The following is a 20757-nucleotide window of genomic DNA, read 5'->3' as shown; positions in this document are numbered from 1 at the left end:
ACTACTATAATATATAAATTCAGCGTTTTTGTCAGTGTCTGAAGTTGATCCGTATTTCCAACGTTGACATATGTCACTTGTGTCAAGCAGTTAGTGTCACATCGTTTTCTTCACCTCGCTCAGTTTCATTCTCGTAAAAATGGCGACTTTCCTACCTCGCTCCTTTGGTCTTGCTGAAACAGTAATTCGAAACAATGGAAAAAAGGTAACTTCGAATCGTTCTCATGTATTCTAAATATTTAAGGATTTATATGAATCAATTGAAACGAAGTTTTCGAATGTTTAGTGTAAAATCGATATCCATCCGTGTCATTGATTTTCATTTGTTCTTAGCAGCTGATCGTATTTATTTTATAAATATATAACAGTCTGTTACCTAACTAACGCAAGGTTCAGATTTATGTAATTACGATTTTATTTATAAATCTGACCTTGTAGTTTCATCTACACAATTGTGAACTTACGTCATCACTGCTTTTTGGTGGTATAGATTAGATTATATTTTCCCGAAATTGATACAGAATAAGTTTTGTTTTTGTGTAGTCTGAAAGTCCAACAATCTATGACGAAAGCAATCAAATTCCACTCATATTGAATGAAACGGGCATTTTTTATTTGATTAATGATTTGAATATTTTAGGTGTATCTATTGTATATGTGTATCTATTCCGCCTTGAAATTATAGACTTGAAAAGTTTAAATTTACTAATTAGGCTTTATAATTTTATTATTTGTTGTGTTAACTAATTTGAACAGTTTTGACTACTTATTTCAATACTGCCAGAGGGAATTTCATGCATTATAAAAAGTATGTATTATGCATTATATGCAGTATACACTGTGTGTTAGACTATATGAAAATAAATAGTAATTTGAAGTACCTATTCCTACCCTTTGTACCATTTATGTTCTCATACTTATATTTCCCACAAAATTAAGTAAATAAATGACATACTGATTATTTAGGCAATAATGTAAAAGAAATGTTGAAAATAGCTTGAATGGCTTTGAGAAAAGTATGGTACGGCCATGCCTTTGTTTTTGTTTTGCTTGATTTGGCGGGGGCACTACCATACTCTCAGATGGTGTTCATTTAATGTTTCTTTTATTTACATGTCACTGATATGATTATACAAACAATCAATTAAATATTTACTAAAATGAGTTGCTAATATTAACTATTGAGAGAACTGTCAAAAGTAAAGCTCGCTTGGCAGGAGACTAAAGCATTAGTTTCATGTAATTCTTACCTGAAAAAGTATTATTGTTATATAATGTATGTCTGCAGTTTTATAACTACAGTCAGTGTCATAAAGTACATAGCAGTCAAGATCACCAAATACTTGGAAACATAAAAATAGTCATTAACATTGACCCAATCAAAGTGATCAAATTGCTCAGGCCACCCATTGTGTACAAATGTATGAAGCATGCATATTGCCAAATACTTGGTAACATTCAAGCCAACATAAGTATCGAAACTTCCACACCACCACTGGTAGGGTAGCAGCCATAATATCCAAAAGTATGGGACACACTAGAAAACTGAGCTTTATTTTAAATGGCATAAGGTTTAATCTTAGTTTGAGTGCAAAATAATAATCACGTCATAAGATTCGAACTATTAGTTTTGCCAATCACCAAGAAGAGTACCAACTTGTCAGTGATTGTTTCATATCTTTTATTTGGAGCCTGATGGCTTTTTTCGCATGTTTTATTTATTCCCTATTCTCGGATTTCTTTCTAAAAGTAAAAATAATAATAAAATAAAATCGAAGAGTTTTTATTTACTTTAAAAGGCAATGACATGTGCATTTGGCACCAAGAGACTGAAAATGGAACACCATTCACATTGTATTAAAAGAGTACTAGCTAACAGGATCATTGAACCTTACACGGTACATATTAAGTCAATTTTCCTGTGGTGTCCCATACTTTTGGATACTTTGGCTGCTACGGTACTTATATCGGCTTGAATGTTACCAAGTATTAGGTGATGTGCGTGCTCCAGTATATTTGTACACAATGAATGTCTCGAACAATTTGACCACTTTGACTGAGTCACTGTTAAGGACTATTTTGTATGTTTCCAAGTATTTGGTGATCTTGACTGCTACATACTATGTGACGCTGGCTGTACAAGTGATTTCACATGTGCTTGATTTTTTCTTATCCAGCGATTCTTTTCTAAGGTTATGCATTAAATTATTAGGATATGTATAGAGGAAGTAGTTCACATATTTATGACTAATTGCCATGAGGTAAAACCCATTGAAAAACATGTTAATTAGTACTAATAGCAGGATTTGTAAAGTTGTAACTGTGAATAAACTATTCATCAAACATTCTCTGCATTTGCAGTTGGTAACAACCAACTGCTGACAAATGATCTATAAGTCTACTTTTAGTTTGGCACTTAAATCTAGGTCAGGGTTAAAATTCTATGAAGTGTACCTTCAGTTCAGTAGTAAAGGCAACTTTATATCAAACCCTTTATGTTGTATTATATTTTAACTAAGATCAATACTTTCTTTACACATTTTTACTGTTTTGTATTAATAATCTTTAGTTTATAAGGTTCCATATATCACAGTTGGCTAAAACAGAAGCTTTATAGGATCACTTTGCTGTTTGCCTGTCTGACAAACAATCTTTTTCTCGAATGCATGGATGTATCAAGCATAAATTAATATGCATTATCAAATAGGTACTGTGGTTAGCTACCCTTTGGAGCAGTGAAGAAAAAAAAGAATACAATCAATGCCAACAATGTTTGTAAAAAAATTATAGAGGTTGTTCCAGTTTGGCCTCTGAACTTTGATGAAACTAAAAATAAATTATGTAAGTTCTTATAGAATAAGAAAATATCCAATAAGAAAAGTCAGATTTTTTCTGCCTATGTCATCTAAAAAGACGACACTGCATTAGATGTGTACAGTCAACTACAAACAAATAGACATGGTCAAACTTACAAAAATATGTGTACACAACCTTAATAAGCTAAGAAGAAGCTAAGTTTTGTTTACATATTTATGTAAGTTTGACTGTATCAATCTCTTTATAGTTGACTGTAACTACAGAACTCACTGCTTGTGGCCTGAAATGTACTTGGTTTTTTTATATTATTCCGAATCTTCATGTCTATTTGACAGTTGCTGGTGGCATCATCATCCAAATACATACCGACTACGCAGCAAGTCCGCAACCTGAACGTACACGAATACGTCAGCTACACGTTGCTGCGCGATGCAGGAATTCCCGTACCTAAATTCAATGTCGCCAAGACGAAAGAGGAGGCGGTGAAATTCGCCACCGACCTCAACTCCAAAGATATTGTCCTGAAAGCTCAGGTAAAACTGATACTTCCTCATTTATGCATTTGTTTGCATTTTTTAATTACACATGGAGACTGAATAGGTACGCCTTTGTGCAGGTACTCGCCGGTGGTCGAGGGAGAGGAGCCTTCAAGAGTGGACTCAAAGGCGGCGTCCGTATGGTTTCAACGTAAGTGGACTTATATTTATTTCTAAAACAAAACAATGCTGCTGCCTGATCTTATCTATTTACTACCATAGTCTCATAAGAATATTGTATACAATACACTAACAATTCTTGGGTCTACTCAGTTATCCGAAAATATATATTTTTTTTTATCTCGAATGCAGAGGGTTTCAGTAAATCTATAAAAGTAAGTACTTCTAAAAACCTAGATCAAAATGTTATTTTAAACCATGTCAGTGGTAAACAATCATACGGCCCACGTGATGCTAAGCGGTTACCGTAGCCTGACGCTTGCATCGAGTCTCGACTCGAGTGTATAGGATAGGCAGGCACTAATTACTCTTCCAAATATGACATGGACTCGCATATTTTTTAGCACCTACATGCGATTACATAAAATGTGACGTATCATTAAAAATCTGAGCACTTACTTGGTCTCTAAATTAATATTGCGAGTATTCAAAGTGAGTTATTCGTTGTGAGCGTCGTAGGTTGTTATTGTTTATTAACTCGATGATAGACTTCCCGAGTCGTAGTCTGCTCTCCGCCGTCCTTTAATCAGCGGATTGATTGTAGACTTCGAACCTTGGGCCATTCATTATCTCGTCTCGTCATAGTGACGTTTATACAATGCTACTCTTGTTGAAATTAGGTAATTCGACTCTTTGTAAAATTTGGAACCATACAATAAACAAACTCAAGGGGAAAATGGGTTTAATGCTCGAGCTTTACACTCTGCTTTTCACTTCGATGGTGAGGAAATAAAATAGAATTGTTCATGTATTAATATATAATTATACATTTTTAGTTTTATTTATCTATTTTGAGTGGTTTTTTAACTTAAACTTATATTATACTTACCTACAAGCTGACCCGGCGAACTTCGTATCGCCTAACAGACAATGAATGTCGTGTTAACTTTTAGCTAAACTTTTAATGTAGGGTTTTATTAAAGTAATAAAATAAATATAAATATATTAAATTTAAGATTTTATTAGGATAATCTATATAAACGAAACAAAGTCGGGTTTTTTTACACCATTTATAATTCAAGAAAGGCTGGCCACATTTTGATAAAATTTGGTATGTCATTGAGATGGCACTACGTCGCGGACTACCCGTAGTTTATTAGATACACTAAAATCATTGCCCTCATTTTTTGGGTAGTCGGGTAAAAAGTAGCCAATATGTTAATCAATAAATGTCCTTATAGATAAATACATATTGGGGCATTTTTATTAAAACACGTACCTAGCAACGGCGTAAAGTTAAAAGTTGTCGGTTTTGTGACGATTTTCCCCTACAGTTAATATGGAATAAAACGTCACAAAACTGACATTATTTAACTTTTCCTTAACTATGCCGTTGCTTGCTAGGTACATGTTTTAGTGAAAATGCCCATTAAACGTCCAAGACCCGAGAGCAAACATTCGTATTATTCATACAAATATCTGCTGCTGCCGGGGATCGAACCCGGTACCTCAAGCTTCGTTGTCAGGCTCTCTAACCACTTGGCCATCCGGTTGTCTAATGTTTTAATGGAGTGTTCGATGTGCAGGCCGCAGCTGGCCGGCGAACTGGCCGGGCAGATGTTGAAGCAGTACCTGGTGACGAAGCAGACGGGCGCCGCGGGCCGCATCTGCAACATGGTCATGGTCACCGAGCGCAAGTTCCCGCGCCGCGAGTTCTACGTGGCCATCATGATGGAACGGAGCTTCAACGTGAGTGCCACTGGGAATACTTAGCACTTAGCGTTGCGCGTTGCTGAAACTTGCATGCAAGTTCTCGCATAGTCTAAATAGGGCTTTACTATACACATTTAGAAGCCGTGGTGACCTAGTGGTTTGACCTATTGCCTCTCAAGCAGAGGAATAGTGGGTTCGAGTCCGGGCTCACACCACTGAGTTTTTTAAATTCATGTGCGAAATTATATTTAAAATTTATGACTAACTTTACGGTGAAGGAAAACATTGTAAGGAAACCTGGACACATTGGCGAAGCAATTCAATGGTGTGTGTGAAGTTCCTAATCTGTGCTGGGCTTGCGTGGGAACTACGGCCCAAGCCCTCTCATTCTGAGAGGACGCCTGTGTCCACCAGTGGAACGTTTATAGGCTGGGATGATTTTTACTATATTAAATTTTAAGGGGAGAAAACTGGGGAGAAACTTTCCTGTCTGGCTTATAATTTAGGAAGAGTCGATGGGCGCACTTAGGACTTGTAATTGTCGACCTAAAATGAATGACAATAATGTACGACTTGGCCCCGGCCGGTTGCATAACAAAAGCACAAGCAAATAGTATTAGTGATTCTATATTGAAATTTACTTAGAACTGTTAGCTTGTACAGTCAAGGGCAAAAATATCGACACGGCCAAAGTTGCAAAAAAATGTATACACAGCCTTAATGTTAAGTGCATAAAGTCGTGTATACATAATTTTGTAACTTTGGCCGTGTCGATATCTTTGCCCTTGACTGTACCTGCTTGTACAGTACCCGGCGATAAAGATTGCACATTGGTCTATGGAAAAAGACAATTGGTTGTTTACGACGATTTCCAAACACTGGCGACATATTCCATCAATCATCGTATTTATTAAGTGAAGTTTTATATCAAAGATAAACTGCACTTATGGAATTAATTAGTTTACGTCAAATTAATGACATGTAAACTTGTATCTATAAAGAGCTGTTGCAACTTCTAGAAAAAAGATAGTCCAAAAAGAGATTAGAGTAGATTAAAAGACACTTATTTTATTCTATGAGTATTGTAAATAAAAAATTTCAAAACTTTCCATTTAGCTTTTTAACCCCTGACGCAAAAGAGGGGTATAAGTAGAGGGGTAGAAGCGATTTTTACTTAAGATTTAATGAACTGCTGACACTAACATAACATCATTATAACCTAACCAACAAAAAGTTTGAAATCTCCCGACTTTGTCACTTTAAAGTTCAATATCTCAAAAATGGCTAAACCGATTTTGATGAAACATGTCTAATGGTTCTTGCGATGGCTAGAAAACCTTAATTCAAATAAAAAAACCGCATTCAAATCGGTAAACCCGTTTAAGAGCTACGGTGCCACAGACAGACACACAGACACACATAGCGGTCAAACTTATAACACTCTTCTTTTTACGTCGGGGGTTAAAAACAGAAAAGAAAGCTTATCTGCTGCATATTGCACCATCTGCTAAAATCTATTCCTTACTTCTATCTATTGTAAAGGTGGCCTGGAAGAGGTCGCTCTAAAGTTCTCTTAAATATCTCTCGCTCTAAGGTCATTTGCACATTAAAACAAATCAACAACAAAGTCTGATTCAGATTTGTAAATTTACGAATTTCATATATTCTAAACAAAAAAAGTAAAGCTTCTGTTTAACGGTAACAAACTATGAAAGTTCCTACTTTCATGGTTTCTTGGTCGTAATAGTACATTGTGTCTTAATCACAATTGCTCGTAAAGCAGTGTCGAAGACAGGGCAGGCTATGGTTTCTAACCGCCCGTGCGACATAAATGTTTTTCATCACATTTGCAAGTAAATTATATTTGTAAATGAAAAAATATGTCGGTAAATTTTCTTGGTCGTACACACTCTTGTCATGAAGCCCAAGGTCGGTAAATGTCAGTGCCCGTACTGATGTGCTGCGCGCTCCTGCTGCAGGACCACATGCACACGCACGTTGCGGCGCATGCTGCGGGAGGGGGGGGGGGAGGGCGGCGCTACCAAGAGCGCAGCCTAAGGTATCGCCAATATTTGGAACAATTATGTATTTTTTTCTTTTAGAAAAAAATTATATATTATATATTTTATATAAAAATTTACTCGCAAATGTGATGAAAAACATTGTATGTCGCACGGGCGGTACTAGAATTACGAACATGGACTCATTAAAGCCCTCAGTCTTCGACTTCGGGCTTCTAATAGACTCTCGTTCGTAATTCCTTATTTACCGCCCTTAAGACACAATGTACTATTACATAGGTTCTATAGTATGAACTATAGTTCATACGTATATAATGGATGTCGTGTTAAGAAAAAGGTCGAAAAACGCTTCATTAATATAATTTCTTTAAGATATACTTACAATGCATTACAATACGATGGCTCTTCATTGAACACCGCAGCTCACGATACTAACGCCACCTTTTGATATTTTGCCTGTCAGGAAACCCTCATTGTCACAGAGGTTTGAATTATCGTGTCGTGTATTATTGTTGTTCATTCCAGATGGACAAATACGATCTTGTACTCTAACCGCACTCAAGCAGATGGCGAGCTTCCGCCACTCGAGTTGACATTCTCATGTTTCAAGAACGTGACGCTTATTAACATGACAAAGACCAATAATTCATCGACACTATCAGTTGTAAATACAGCATTTTATCGGTCATACTAAGATGAAACCAAAGAACCAAAAGGTATATTGGAATAATGCATTACGTTGAGACTCATAATTTTTATTGCTTAAAACAGTCCTGAATAGGTTGTGAAACCACAGATTAGATAGGTAATAGTTATGATACGTGGGACGATTTCCGTCCATGACAAATAAATTAGTTATCAGTTATTGTTTCAATTAAAAAGGTTAAAATGAGGGCTCTGCACTTTAGGTTGAGAGAATGCTCTGAAGCGATAAGGACGCCTATTGCTTACCTTTGTTTTTTTTTTCTATATGTGTACTACACCTCTGTGTTCTGTAGCTTACTATAGGTAGAGGCATTCACGATGACCTGTGTCGTGGTTCTTATTACAATGTCATTAATGTCTAATTTTGACAAAATCACGCGTCTTCGTGGATGGCACTAGGTATATATTGTGTGCTCAATAAACAGTCATTCTGTTTGTGTTGTATTGTTTTGTCATGGAAATAAAATTAATGTACAGTCGAACCATTTGATTCCTGACCCACCATAGAAAGCTGTCACATTAAGTGTCATAATGAATTCCCTTGTCAAGCAATGCGATGACACTATGACTTTTTCTACGTAAAGGTTCCACAGTGGGTTACGATTCAGTTGATTCGATAGTACCTAAGTACTCTAACCAATTCGCGTTTGTGTTTGTACTGATAACGTTGTTTTGTGAATCAGGGTCCTGTGATAATCGCGTCCTCGCAAGGTGGCGTCAATATCGAGGACGTGGCGGCGGAAAACCCTGAGGCGATCACCTACGAGCCCATCGACATCGTAAAAGGCATCACGGCCGACCAGGTCAACCGTGTCGTCGAAAAGGTTAGAAAATTATAGCTTATGGGGCACATTTCGATTAAGAACAGAGGGCCTACTCCGAAGTTCGAAAATCGAAGTTCGTATCGTACCGTCCCTCTCGCTCTCCTATTAAATAGTACAAGTGTCAGAGGGACCGCACGACACGAACTTCGAGTTTCGTAGTAGCCCTGCAGGGGTAGGTATGAGGCGCGAGTGAGCCAAGGTAAACGTAGGGGTTCACTGTGTGTAGCTTGCCGCATTGTTTACAGTGACAACCAAATAAGTCATTTAGTGACTTGACATTCAATATGAAAATTGCTTTGATAATTCAACTTATATGACTAACATAACGGTACATATGTTATGGTTCCATATTACCTACAGTTACCTAGCAGATAATTCTAACAAAATTACCTAACTGCTTAAGTTATGTGACTGGTTAGATCATTTCCCCAAAATCGTCTTTTCCTAGTAGCTAAACTTCCAGTCGCACGTTTTCCTATTCCTGATTTACACCTGACGTATCTATTCCTATGGTTTATGTCAATCCAATTTATGAAAAGTGTAAAAGACGCCATTTACCCGACCGTAGACATTTAGTGATGTGAAAACCTAGAACCTAGTGCAAAATCATTAATCTGTTCAGTAAATCGATTAATTTATTAATTGAGTAGATCAAAGTATTTTTGTCTATTATATTATTTACAATACTTGATTTAATTCTAAAGACTGTTTATTCAATTATAAAAGCAGTAACTATTTTTTAATTTCAACGTAAGTAAATAAAAGTCGCTTATCAAATCTAAAACGTAGTGGTTATATGCTCTTTGATCAAATCGAGCATTAATCGATTTTAAAAATGTCAAATTTTCCACCGTCTTTACTCTAGTCTATGCTACTTCAGATTATACCCATGTTTCATTCAAGAATGAACGTCAGATTTTGACGAAAGTTTTTCAAATGAAAATTAAATATTGAAATCAAGTGAATTTTGATGAAAAAGTGATTATACGTCAAGTTTAAAAACACGAATTATAGATTAATGTGTTATTGATGCGATCCACTGGGTGTTTATACAAGAATTTTGATAAAATCGGTTTGTTTACACTTTATATAAATTGGATTGATATAAACCATAACATTATTTTTCCATTCGCAGATTTTCCTTAATACTTTTTTTCCCAATATGCTTTTTACTGAAGCTTATTTTCACAATCGCGATTTTTCCCAATTTTAATCGACACAGAAACTGTTGACGGAGCTCCGCTCACGTGGAGCTCCTACTTTTGTGTAGTTTTGGACCTTCGGGCCGATGCCAACTTAACATAACCTAAACCTACCTATGTTTCCGTATCGATTAAAATTGGGAAAAAACGCGATTGTGAAAATAAGCTTCAGTATAAAAACATATTGGGAAAAAACAATTCAGGAAAATCTATACGAATGGAAAAATCATGATAGGAATAAATATGTCTGGTGTAAATCAAGGATTGGAAAATGTGTGACTTGAAATTTAGCTACTAGGAAAAGACGATTTTGGGGAAATGATCTAACCAGTCAGTTATGTATGTGTCAATTTAAATGTTGCATTCCTTAAGTCAATGTTTCTTACAGATCGGCCTCCAGGAACGTCAGCAAGAAGCCAGCGAAATGATTATGAAAATGTATGACTTGTTCCTCAAGAAAGATGCACTACTCATTGAAGTCAACCCTTACGCCGAGGATGCTCTCAGTGGCCAATGTAATAAATTCAATTAATTTTAATGACCCCCTATTCCTTTAGTTTGAGCTAGATCTCGACAGAGATGGTGGGACTTTTCAGAGGATAAAGCGGTTGCTCATACTGCCAGCGTACTTACGAGCAAAAGCGGACAGGTCTTGTCTTTGCAAAACATTAGGACAGTATGATACAAATAAACAAAAAGTAAGTATGATTACGCTTCTGTTCTGATTGCATAATTTTGTTTACAGTTTTCTGCTTGGACGCTAAATTCCGATTCGACGACAACGCCGACTTCAGGCAAAAGGAGCTGTTTGCTCTACGAGACATCACCCAGGAGGATCCCAAGGAAATTGAAGCCGCCAAATTCAGCCTCAACTACATCGCGCTCGACGGTATGTTGAACTTTTTACCGCCAGAGAAAATGACGCGCTAGGTTTTATAGCGAACATAAAACAAGAATCTTTCTAATAGGCATATTATGTATATATATATATAATATACACGATTAATACTAGTAGGTCGTGGTGGCCGACTGGTTTGACCTATGGCCTCTCAAGCAGAGGATCGTGGGTTCAAACCCCGGCTCGCACCTCTGAGTTTTTCGAAATTCATGTGCGGAGTTACATTAGAATTACATTAGCCCGCGTGGGGACTACTGCCCAATCCCTCTCATTGTGAGAGGAGGTCTGTGCCCTGCAGTGGGACGTATATAGGCTGGGATGATGATGAATATTAGTAAGGTGTGTAATAAGACTATTAAAGCCGGGCACTCACAAGCGAGCTGTAACTGTAACCGTTGCACGTTACAGTTACCGAAAATCATAGTGCATACGTAGTTCGCGAGCGGAACGCGATGTGCTCGCTGCGAGCCGATGACGGCCAGGCCAGTTCACGCGTACACAGTAGAACCTCGTAACGTATATATATCTTTACCTCTACCCGGATTAAAGTAGCCGTAGCACTTAACTGGCACAGGCGATAAAATGCACGAATCTTATGTCTAAGTGGTTATTCTCGAATTGACGAATATAAATACGCAATTCTCCAAAAATATACGTTGTATTGGCCTTTTGCATTTTTGCTGCTATGCGTCTAAAGGACCGCGCTTGCCTGCTGAGACAGGATTTGTTTTACATCCTAGGTGTGTAATGTACTATGACAATCGGTGTTTTATCGCAGGCAACATCGGGTGCATGGTGAACGGTGCGGGACTGGCCATGGCAACGATGGACATCATCAAGCTGTACGGAGGCGACCCGGCCAACTTCTTGGACGTCGGCGGCGGCGCCACCGCGCAGGCTGTCTCGGTACGTTGATTACCTATTTACTCAGATTCGCGCAATTCACTATTTTCGCTTCTGATTAACGTATCCGCCACGTGGTAAATTACGAGAATAACCAGTCACTTCAAGTAAACTCAATAAAAAAAAAGGGTGACTGGCATTTGCTTAAATGCAGATCTTTGCACATAATTGACCATTCTGAACCTTATTACAACATGATATAGACATGCATGATGTATAATAATACAGTGGAATCTCTATAACTCGAATATCGTTAAGTCGTAATTCTCGGTAAGTCGAAAAAAATGCCATTCCCTTCCGTTGAACCCCTAAAAACGCAGTATCTCCACAGAACACAGATAGTTCAGAAATCAATCTCTATACAAGTGCGCTCAAGCAACGCACACATAGACACTGCTCACGGACACGATCTCGGACCGGTTGGGACCAGTGCGAGCGCGTGCCATCCGCTTGAGACACGCGTCTGTGAACTTTTTTGTGCAATAATGGAGCAACAAAAAAAAAGTTATTATAACGGTTCAGTGGACGGTTGTTTAAATTAAATAACCGTGAAGTACATACAGGAGATTGACTTCTGAACTGTGTTTTGTGGTATCTCGCATTATTTAGACTTAGTAACTCGAACAACATGTTATTTCCCTACGAGGTATTGATATTACATATTTATACTCTATAACTCGAATTGTAAAATGCAAACTCGGTAAGTCGTAGTTCGTAAAATATAATAACGTCTTACTTAGAATTCCCCGAACTGATAGCAATAAAATCCTAAAGAAATATTCGGGGCTTCTAATCTATTGTTTATGCCTTGTACACGTACAATGAATGAAGAATATACATTCTTTAAACTTTCTAAGTGACACAGATGTTTATGTTTGTGCATTATTGGTCACTTGGGTCAGTATTTATTTGGCTGTTAACTAGCAACAACATGCTTGTTAAGTCGATTTTTTGAGCATTTCCCTTGTCATTCGAGTTATCGAGATTCCAATGTACATATCACATCATCATCCCAGCCTATATACGTTCCACTGCAGGGCACAGGCCTCCCCTCAGAATGAGAGGGCTTGGGCAGTAGTTCCCAATGTATTATATCATAGGTATTTTTAATGTGCTTGATTTCGAGTATAGGAAAGTCAACTCGAAGTCTGTGATCCCGCTAAGCCCTAAAAGAGTCATATAGACGGTGCGAGAAAGATCTCGCTAGTGTCTTACAATTAGTTAGCCATCGCATCGACAACAATGCAGGCCCTTTCAACGCCACGGTCGGCCACAGACGACAATTTTTTTTTTCTGAAAATAGCTCCATAGGCGCCACGTAATGCCGAAATGGCGCTATGGCACGATTTTCAACTGTCGCGTTTCGCCGACCGTGGCGCTCAAAAGGTTAAAAAACTCCACAAACAAACAAAATTAATCGTCTTGCTGCATGTGAAATTAAATTGACCAATGACAATGCTCCATTTATGACTTTTATGAGGTGTTTTTTTTTTCTTAAACGCATAATATGCAGAAAATGCTTTATTTTTTTAAGTATGACGAAATGCCATAGCGGGTGACACTTTACCGGCCCGGATAATACCAACATGGAAATACCGACTCTGTTTTTTATGTATGTACACGGCCATAGAAACTGACATGAGCTTCTATTGGCGTGTGTCCGTGTCGGTATTATCCGGGCCGGTAAAGAGTATCACCCGCCGTAGCATCGTAGCAGGTCGGACAAGACGAGGATGAAGTTTTTATTTTTTAAATATGTGGTTGGGTACTGGCCTCGAAGAACGGACTCGATTAAAAAAAATTATGTCACAAGTGAAAAAAACTAAAATCGGTGGGAGGGGTGATACTATTTACAGACCCGGATAATACCGACATGGAAATACCGACCCGATTATTCGTGTACACTCCCATACATACTCGTGTCAAACTGATATGAGTTTCTATTTGCGCGTACAAGAAAAATCGGGTCGGTATTTCCATGTCGGTAATATCAGGGCCCGTCAAGAGTGTCACACGGCGGGAGTAACGCAGTCTTTGGATTGTTATTATTTGTTTTGTGATAAATGTTTTTTTATTTCCTCGCAGTGATCGTGAAAAGCACAATGTTTAGTCTCGGCCAAAAGTGCAATAGATGAACTCGTATTATCGATTCAATATAACTCGTTCATCTATTGCTTACTTTCCAGCCTCTACAACTATTCTACCACTGGGTTAGATATTTCAACTACTTTGGCAGCGTTATTCTTGAATCACCACACGCATTACAATCTCGAACGCTTTGGCAATCGGCACTGATTCATAGCTAAAGTACTAGTGCGCATTATTTATATTTTGTTTTTCGGTACACGTGTACAAGAAATAAATTATTCCACCTACATTTAAACTAGCCTGCTATGATTGAAATTTACTACCTAACATCTTTACATTGTTGGCAGCTTGTCACTGAACGTTGACCAAGACATTAAGTTAAAGGCATCGGCTAGTTTAGAACGTATTACGGACAATAAATACCTAATTATATAGACACAGGTCATTACCAAGTTTGGACGTCGGAATGTAAGATTATCTATTGGCTGTACAATAAAAAAAAATCTTTTTTTTTTTTCATTTTATAGTGGTAATCTATAAATTTCTCAGTAAACTTGTATTTCCTGACTACCTATATCTATCTGTACCTTTTCTTAAAGGCGCCGAAATAAAGCATATCATAAGTGTGACCATGATTTTGACAGTAAATATATGATTAGGATCCATGTTCTCTACTAGGAATGGAGACCATGTATTAACATGCGCATTTGAAGAAAACGATTCTGTCAACTAGCTGAGGTGCGGGGGGAGCTGCGATCGGTTCGAAGTGCTGAAAATATGTATGTTTTACCAAAGAATAGAAGAACAAGAAAATAGGTTATATTTATAGCAATGTATTAAAATATGTTATTTTCAGTAAACCGTAGAAGTTTCTATTAGCTATTATTGACAGAATAGGTATCCTAAATAAATAAAATACTTCCCAAAGTTACTATTCCACGCGGACGAAGTCGCGGGCGAAAGCTAGTACAAAATAAATGCACCGCACCACACGAGTCATTGGCGTCACGAGTCTAATTACGATAATGAGAGATAGACATACATGATTGCAGTAAGAATGAAAAAGACGGACCCGCGTTGCAACTAATCAATTTTTTGTAAATATTTTGGTTAATTAAAGAAATGGACTTATCGATGAAAAGTAATATTATTTGTTGTTGCATTACAATTTTTAGTATTGTTTCCGCACCATTTAACGGCACAACAAGACATGATGCCGTAAATTGAAGCTGTTTTACGTCGTAAATGTCAGCTGTCTCATCGGTCCTACCTATTTGATTTGCAGGAAGCTTTCAAGATCATCCTGTCGGACCCGAAAGTGTCGGCCATCATGGTGAATATCTTTGGCGGCATCATGCGCTGTGACGTCATCGCTGAGGGCATTATCAACGCTGCCAAGAACCTCAACATCCAGATCCCCGTTATTGTCCGGCTTCAGGTACAGTAACACCAGTCAATGAGATTGGCCTATTCTTCTGGTATTTCGGATGTCTATAAGCAGCGTTGACCAGCGACTACAAACCATTTAGGGCTCTAACTTGTTCATTTGCCTATATGACCTAACCTAACGTGTGAGAGCTAGGCCTTAGCGAAAATAATGCACAACAACAACAGAAAATAGAGGTACATGACTGGAAAAAGCGACCCTGTATAACGGGATAAAGCGAAGCTCTAATAAAGCTATCTAATGGTACTTAAAGTTTAACGTCGTGGATAAAGACTGATGGCACCCAGGAAGCGCAACGCGCAACCCTTGTGTATCATACCTGAGAAATATAAAATGTGCAATTGTGACGTACTTCATTAAATTTATACAGTACTATCGCACCTTATTGTCTTGTTGCGTAAAATGATGATAAGTCTCCGATTTAAAGATAACTTATGTAATCTTTCGAAGGTGTGGTACAGTCACCAGCACCAATATCTGACACAATAAGCGTGCATAAATATCTGATACGACTCTATTTATAGGGCCGGAAGGACGTGTCAAATATTTTTGCACGCTCCGCTGTGGCAGATATTAATGCTGGTGACTGTACGGCGCTGGTGCAATACTGTCTAACGAGAGATTAACTCCTTTGAACATCGTTTGTTTCTCCTTTTTTTGCATGACGACTACTTTTTTTATCGCCTTAAACGTTCAGCCAAACGACCTGAGCCCATAGTACCTCGTCGACATTCATATTCTCAAAGCAACAGCTCTAAATTGCCTAACTTGTGGTCAAGACGCGTACATACGCTAATCAGCGTATAGATAATAGATAGATAGATAGATTCTGAGTACTTTTACCTACCTTCCCCAACATCCACATCGTCACTACTTTGAAGAAATCTCGTATTATTATCGCCTTTGCATCATCAAAATTGAACCTTCAAATAATGTTCATAAAGTTCATTCAGAAAATTTATCGATTATAAGTAAGGTACGAGGGCTGCCTTTAAGTTCTATCGTTTGAACACCTCCCGTGATTATTAAAAAAAAACTAGTATCATCTAAAAAAAAGGAATTTAGAATTCGAAAACAAAAGAATGACTCGAGATGACAAGATAGATGTGAAAATGGAAATTTCGAAGGAAAATTTACGTGCGATAATTTTTTACAACTTCAAAAGGGGTTTTAACGCGTCTTCAGTGTTTTGAAGAGCTGACTACTACGAACAAATAATATCAGGAAGCGTAACTGCGTTATAAAAATTGAAACTGTGTCCTAAAGTGTGTCCTGCGCTAAGGTGGGCATGCGCGTCATTTAATTTTGATTGACATTTATTTTGCAAGTTTAGTGAGCTCACGTCAAATTTTCGCATTTTTGATTGTGAATAGCTCTAAATTATCATGCCAACGTCTGTTATGAAATGGTGCGGGAACAATGCAAAATTAAAATGTCCAGGGATTACTTTCCACTAGTAAGCAGTCGTAAAATTAGATTTATATTCAAAAATGTTCAAATACATTATTAGTTGGAGATGGTCAGTATTATGCAAAATCAAGTCATGGCTCACATAATGTAAATGACAGTTTGCTCACCCCTCTTCATACTTTCTTCTTTCCTGTATCGCCCAAACAATAGGTACAAACAGTCTTCATTTTTCTGACTTATTCTGATTATTTAAAGTTTTTCGTTGATTTTTGTTATATTTATTTTGTCATGATTTTTAGTGTGAATAATACAAGATGCAATAGTTAATATCAACTTCTCGTTACCTTTTGCAAAATATTGCTTTTTCCTATGCAGAGACGTTCATTATTGAAGTCCTGGTGCTTCACCACCCGTTCCATTTCACCATATGCATTGCGAGGAGCATAAATTGCTTAGCAACTGTGTTAAAATAATTGAAATTAAACCCGTGAAATACTTGTTATTGAGTAGTACCTAACTCCGGTGGTCAACTGTGGTCTTCACTTGTCTTTATCATTAGTTACACTTCACCAAATGATGATGTTCAAGAGCAAATGCACGAGTTACCACATAATATATCGAAAATACCATAGGTGTCCCTACAATATTTGAAATGTTCCATCGATTTCCTTAGGGTCCAATCATCCGATCCTGATGGATGCATGAATGCCCATGGGAACTAATTGGAGTATTCCTATACAAACGATTTTTTTTCAAATCGATTCATAAGTAAATGACGGAGTTCTCAGGTAACAACCAAAAAAAATACAACCGAATTGATAACCTCCAACAAGCTGTCATTATCAATAAATGACACGCCATTGAAACATGTCGAGCTAAACTCGGTTTAAGACGTGAGTTATCCGTTACAATATCATTTAATATGAGTGAGTCTCACGGTAGTTTCATGTTCAAAACGTCATTGAAACGCTAGAATCTAACGGGTAGATGAAAGAAGTGATCCGTTTGAACGTCAGGTTGTCATCTGACATTGCATCACGCAAGCCAACCACAATCCCTGCATTCTTTCTGAATTTTAACCAATCAACAAGCACGTGTATTTGCAACCTCGAAATTGATTCGTATTTGAATCACATAAGTCGTTTTGGTTTTAGGTATGGCCACTTTTTGTGTGGAATTTGTTCTGAGTTACGCTTCCTGATTTTGTTCGTAGGCTGAATACGGTTTTTAATAATAAAGCACCATGCATCCGGACTGTGGAACGCTGGTATTTAGAAGATCGCCATGCGACATACCGTGAGATAGAAGCTTCATTAAGCATTTCAGGGACCAGTGTTCAAAATGTTTTGCATGATCACTTAGGCGTAAAAAAAAAACCTCACGCTGGATACATTTACTTAGTGGAGGGAGACCAAAAAATGGCTCGCGTTAGATGGTGTCGCAAAACTCTGCTGCAATTCAACCGAGGAGACTCTAAACACGTTTATGAAATTATCCGTGGTGACGAATCTTGGATATATATGCCTACGATCCGTATTCTAAAAAGCAGTCGACTGTTTGGGTGTTCTAAGATGAGCCAAAACCGACCAAAGTAATACGCTCACAGAGCACTTCGAAAAAAATGGTCGCCACGTTTGTAGCGAAAAATGGCCACGTTGCCACCATCGTGCTCGAAGACCGTTAATGCTGCTGACTGGTATGCCACTGTTTGTTTGCCTGAAGGTCAACGGTACCGGACGCCTGAAGAAGCGGTTGAGGCATACAAAACGGCCATTTTGGAGACCCCGACTTCGGACTGGAATAAATGTTTCGAAAAGTGGTTCGATCGAATTAAAAAGTAATAAATACCATTTAACTTTTAAATTGTCTTTAGTTTTTCCAAACGACAACTTAAACGGCAATCCTCGTAGGAGCTTTTTTAAAAGTAGTGACGATAATGTATAACCTTTTAACCATCTTCTGGTGACGCTCCCTATTTTGGCCTTTGATATGCTATACCTGGCGTGTTAGTATAGTGGCGTGCATTGAGTAGGCACCAGGGTAGGCAGCGCTTTGTTGTACTTACCCTGCTGTGGGAGGTGGACGTACACTACTACGGCCCAGACTAGCGCTCCTGGAATTGACCCAATGCACGCCTATGCAAAACAAAACTGGTTTTGTGCTGCGACGTGGCCCACCGGCCATCGATAGTGCGTGTTTTATGTGTTCTCACGGTGGTGATAATCCCTAAATAAATATGTGCGTGTACAGGGCACGAAGGTGAACGAGGCTCGCAAGCTGATCGCGGAGTCGGGGCTGCGCATCGTGCCGCGCGACGACTTGGACGAGGCGGCGGCGCTCGTCGTGCAGCTCAGCGAGATCGTCGCGCTCGCCAAGAAGGCCGGCGTCGAGGTGCGGTTCGACATCCCCAAATACATGCTCGAGAAGTAAATCAGTATTAACGACATCACTCGCCCGTCCAAAGGTCTCCAGTTCTGGGTACGCGAGATAACCTCTCACGTCCGATAACAATTTGCGCTTGTTTGGCCTTTATATCCAAAACGCGATCGTCAATGTTTTCCCTTGGGTTTCGAAATGCACGAAGCAACGCCAGCGATGACTGAATTTCGGCAAGAGACTTTGTGCAGTTAAGTTTATTTTGGACATAATGTGTGTATTGTGCTATAGTTCCTACTAATGGGTAACTTAGCGTTACGCATTTATTTTATTTACCTTTTCATGCGCAACTATTTCGTTATGAAACATGACCTTTGGACAGTTCAGTGTAGCATCATACATCTTTACCATCAAGTTTAGTTGCTTTTTCGAATATTATTGATATATTAAGCGCTATTTCATTTATGTTAATGTTGTCATTAGCAACATTATTCATGTTATAGATACTGTTACAATTATTTTAAGAGTTATGTATTATAGGAATAGTTCCACTTCATCAATAGTAGTAGTTAGGCCAAAAGTTCATTTTATTTTTTGGACTCTTTACTTATTTTATATTTATTTTGTGGAAGTGCTTATAAATTGTATATCCTTGTTTCTTTATGATTCAAGTGTTTATTTTCATTATTTATATTTCATTATTAATACATTACAATTCCTTTTGAAGTAAAGGGTCGACTACACCGCTGCTCGAAAAACACCGATCGCAATCTCGTCATATTTTTATGTGGACTTCGTCGCACTTAAATTGCCAACAGTACGTCTTTTCTTGAGTTTCTCCGGTGTAGTCAGGCCTTTAACCTACATAAATACTCGTTTATAACAGATCGATTGCAAGCGAAGGAAGATCTTACAGTGTGTGTACAATCACTGTAACAATAGTAAGACAGCGTTAGCGTTTTAATGTACATTTACAATATTTTGTCCACTGCTGTGTGCAGTAAAATAGTTTTTCATTTGTCATTGACACTTCAACGAAACATTTTCAAATTAATGTTGTTAGTCTTTAAACTAAGTGTTATAATATTCACACCATTGATGTCAATGAAGCTTACGAACATACATAGGTTGTAGAACAACCCTACATAAGATTAAGATTACATAAGGACAAATTTATTATTGATCATTATATTGCTCTATTTATTGAACTTAGCGTGTGTCGCACTAAGTTACTTTCACGATTTGATGACGTGTTTGACATTGGTTATAGTTATAGCAACTTGGTGTGACTCACACTTAATTAGTTCATCAGGTAGTTAGTATTACAATTTACTATTATGCGATATCTCGCTTTTGTGCGTACTTTAGCATCTATTGCAGATGGTTGTTAAGAGTTATTAAATTATTAAACTAACTTTACTATCGGTGTAGTCGTTGTTTTTTCATTCATTTGCAAATTGTCATTCTTTTAAGTATTTTATAAGGGAGCCATTGAATGGTTCCCCAAAAACGTGTAATATGCAATAATCAAGTATGTGTATAATATTTCTTTGTAAATAGATACATTTGTTAAGTTCGTGTACCTATCGGGAGTAACGTGATTCAAGTACAATGTTGTATAACCACCATCTATAACGCAGTAACTATTATTTATTGTCTTGAAAATTGTCACTTGTAATAAATTTGGTTTAGATCTG

The 20757-nt window shown here is 37.7% G+C and overlaps 1 protein-coding gene across 1 annotated transcript; it reads left to right on the top strand.

Moving 5' to 3' along the window:
• The first annotated feature begins 82 nt into the window (after positions 1-82).
• Positions 83-20757, top strand: ScsbetaA (Succinyl-coenzyme A synthetase beta subunit, ADP-forming). Its single transcript, XM_074088164.1, has 10 exons — positions 83-205; positions 3153-3350; positions 3434-3504; positions 5060-5222; positions 8596-8736; positions 10327-10453; positions 10684-10827; positions 11615-11742; positions 15113-15265; positions 18935-20757. The coding sequence occupies exons 1-10, from the start codon at positions 140-142 to the stop codon at positions 19112-19114; spliced, it is 1371 nt and encodes a 456-aa protein (XP_073944265.1). The 5' UTR covers positions 83-139; the 3' UTR covers positions 19115-20757.

This window comes from Choristoneura fumiferana, chromosome Z (genome assembly GCF_025370935.1).
Source record: "Choristoneura fumiferana chromosome Z, NRCan_CFum_1, whole genome shotgun sequence".
Lineage (NCBI taxonomy): Eukaryota > Metazoa > Arthropoda > Insecta > Lepidoptera > Tortricidae > Choristoneura > Choristoneura fumiferana.
This window is presented reverse-complemented; position numbering and strand designations above follow the sequence as displayed.

Coding starts and splice junctions, on each gene's coding strand:
- ScsbetaA (XM_074088164.1), top strand. CDS start 140: ATGGCGACTTTCCTACCTCGCTCCTTTGGTCTTGCTGAAACAGTAATT. Junction 3,505..5,059: donor GGCGTCCGTATGGTTTCAAC/GTAAGTGGACTT, acceptor TTCGATGTGCAG/GCCGCAGCTGGCCGGCGAAC. Junction 15,266..18,934: donor CCGTTATTGTCCGGCTTCAG/GTACAGTAACAC, acceptor GTGCGTGTACAG/GGCACGAAGGTGAACGAGGC.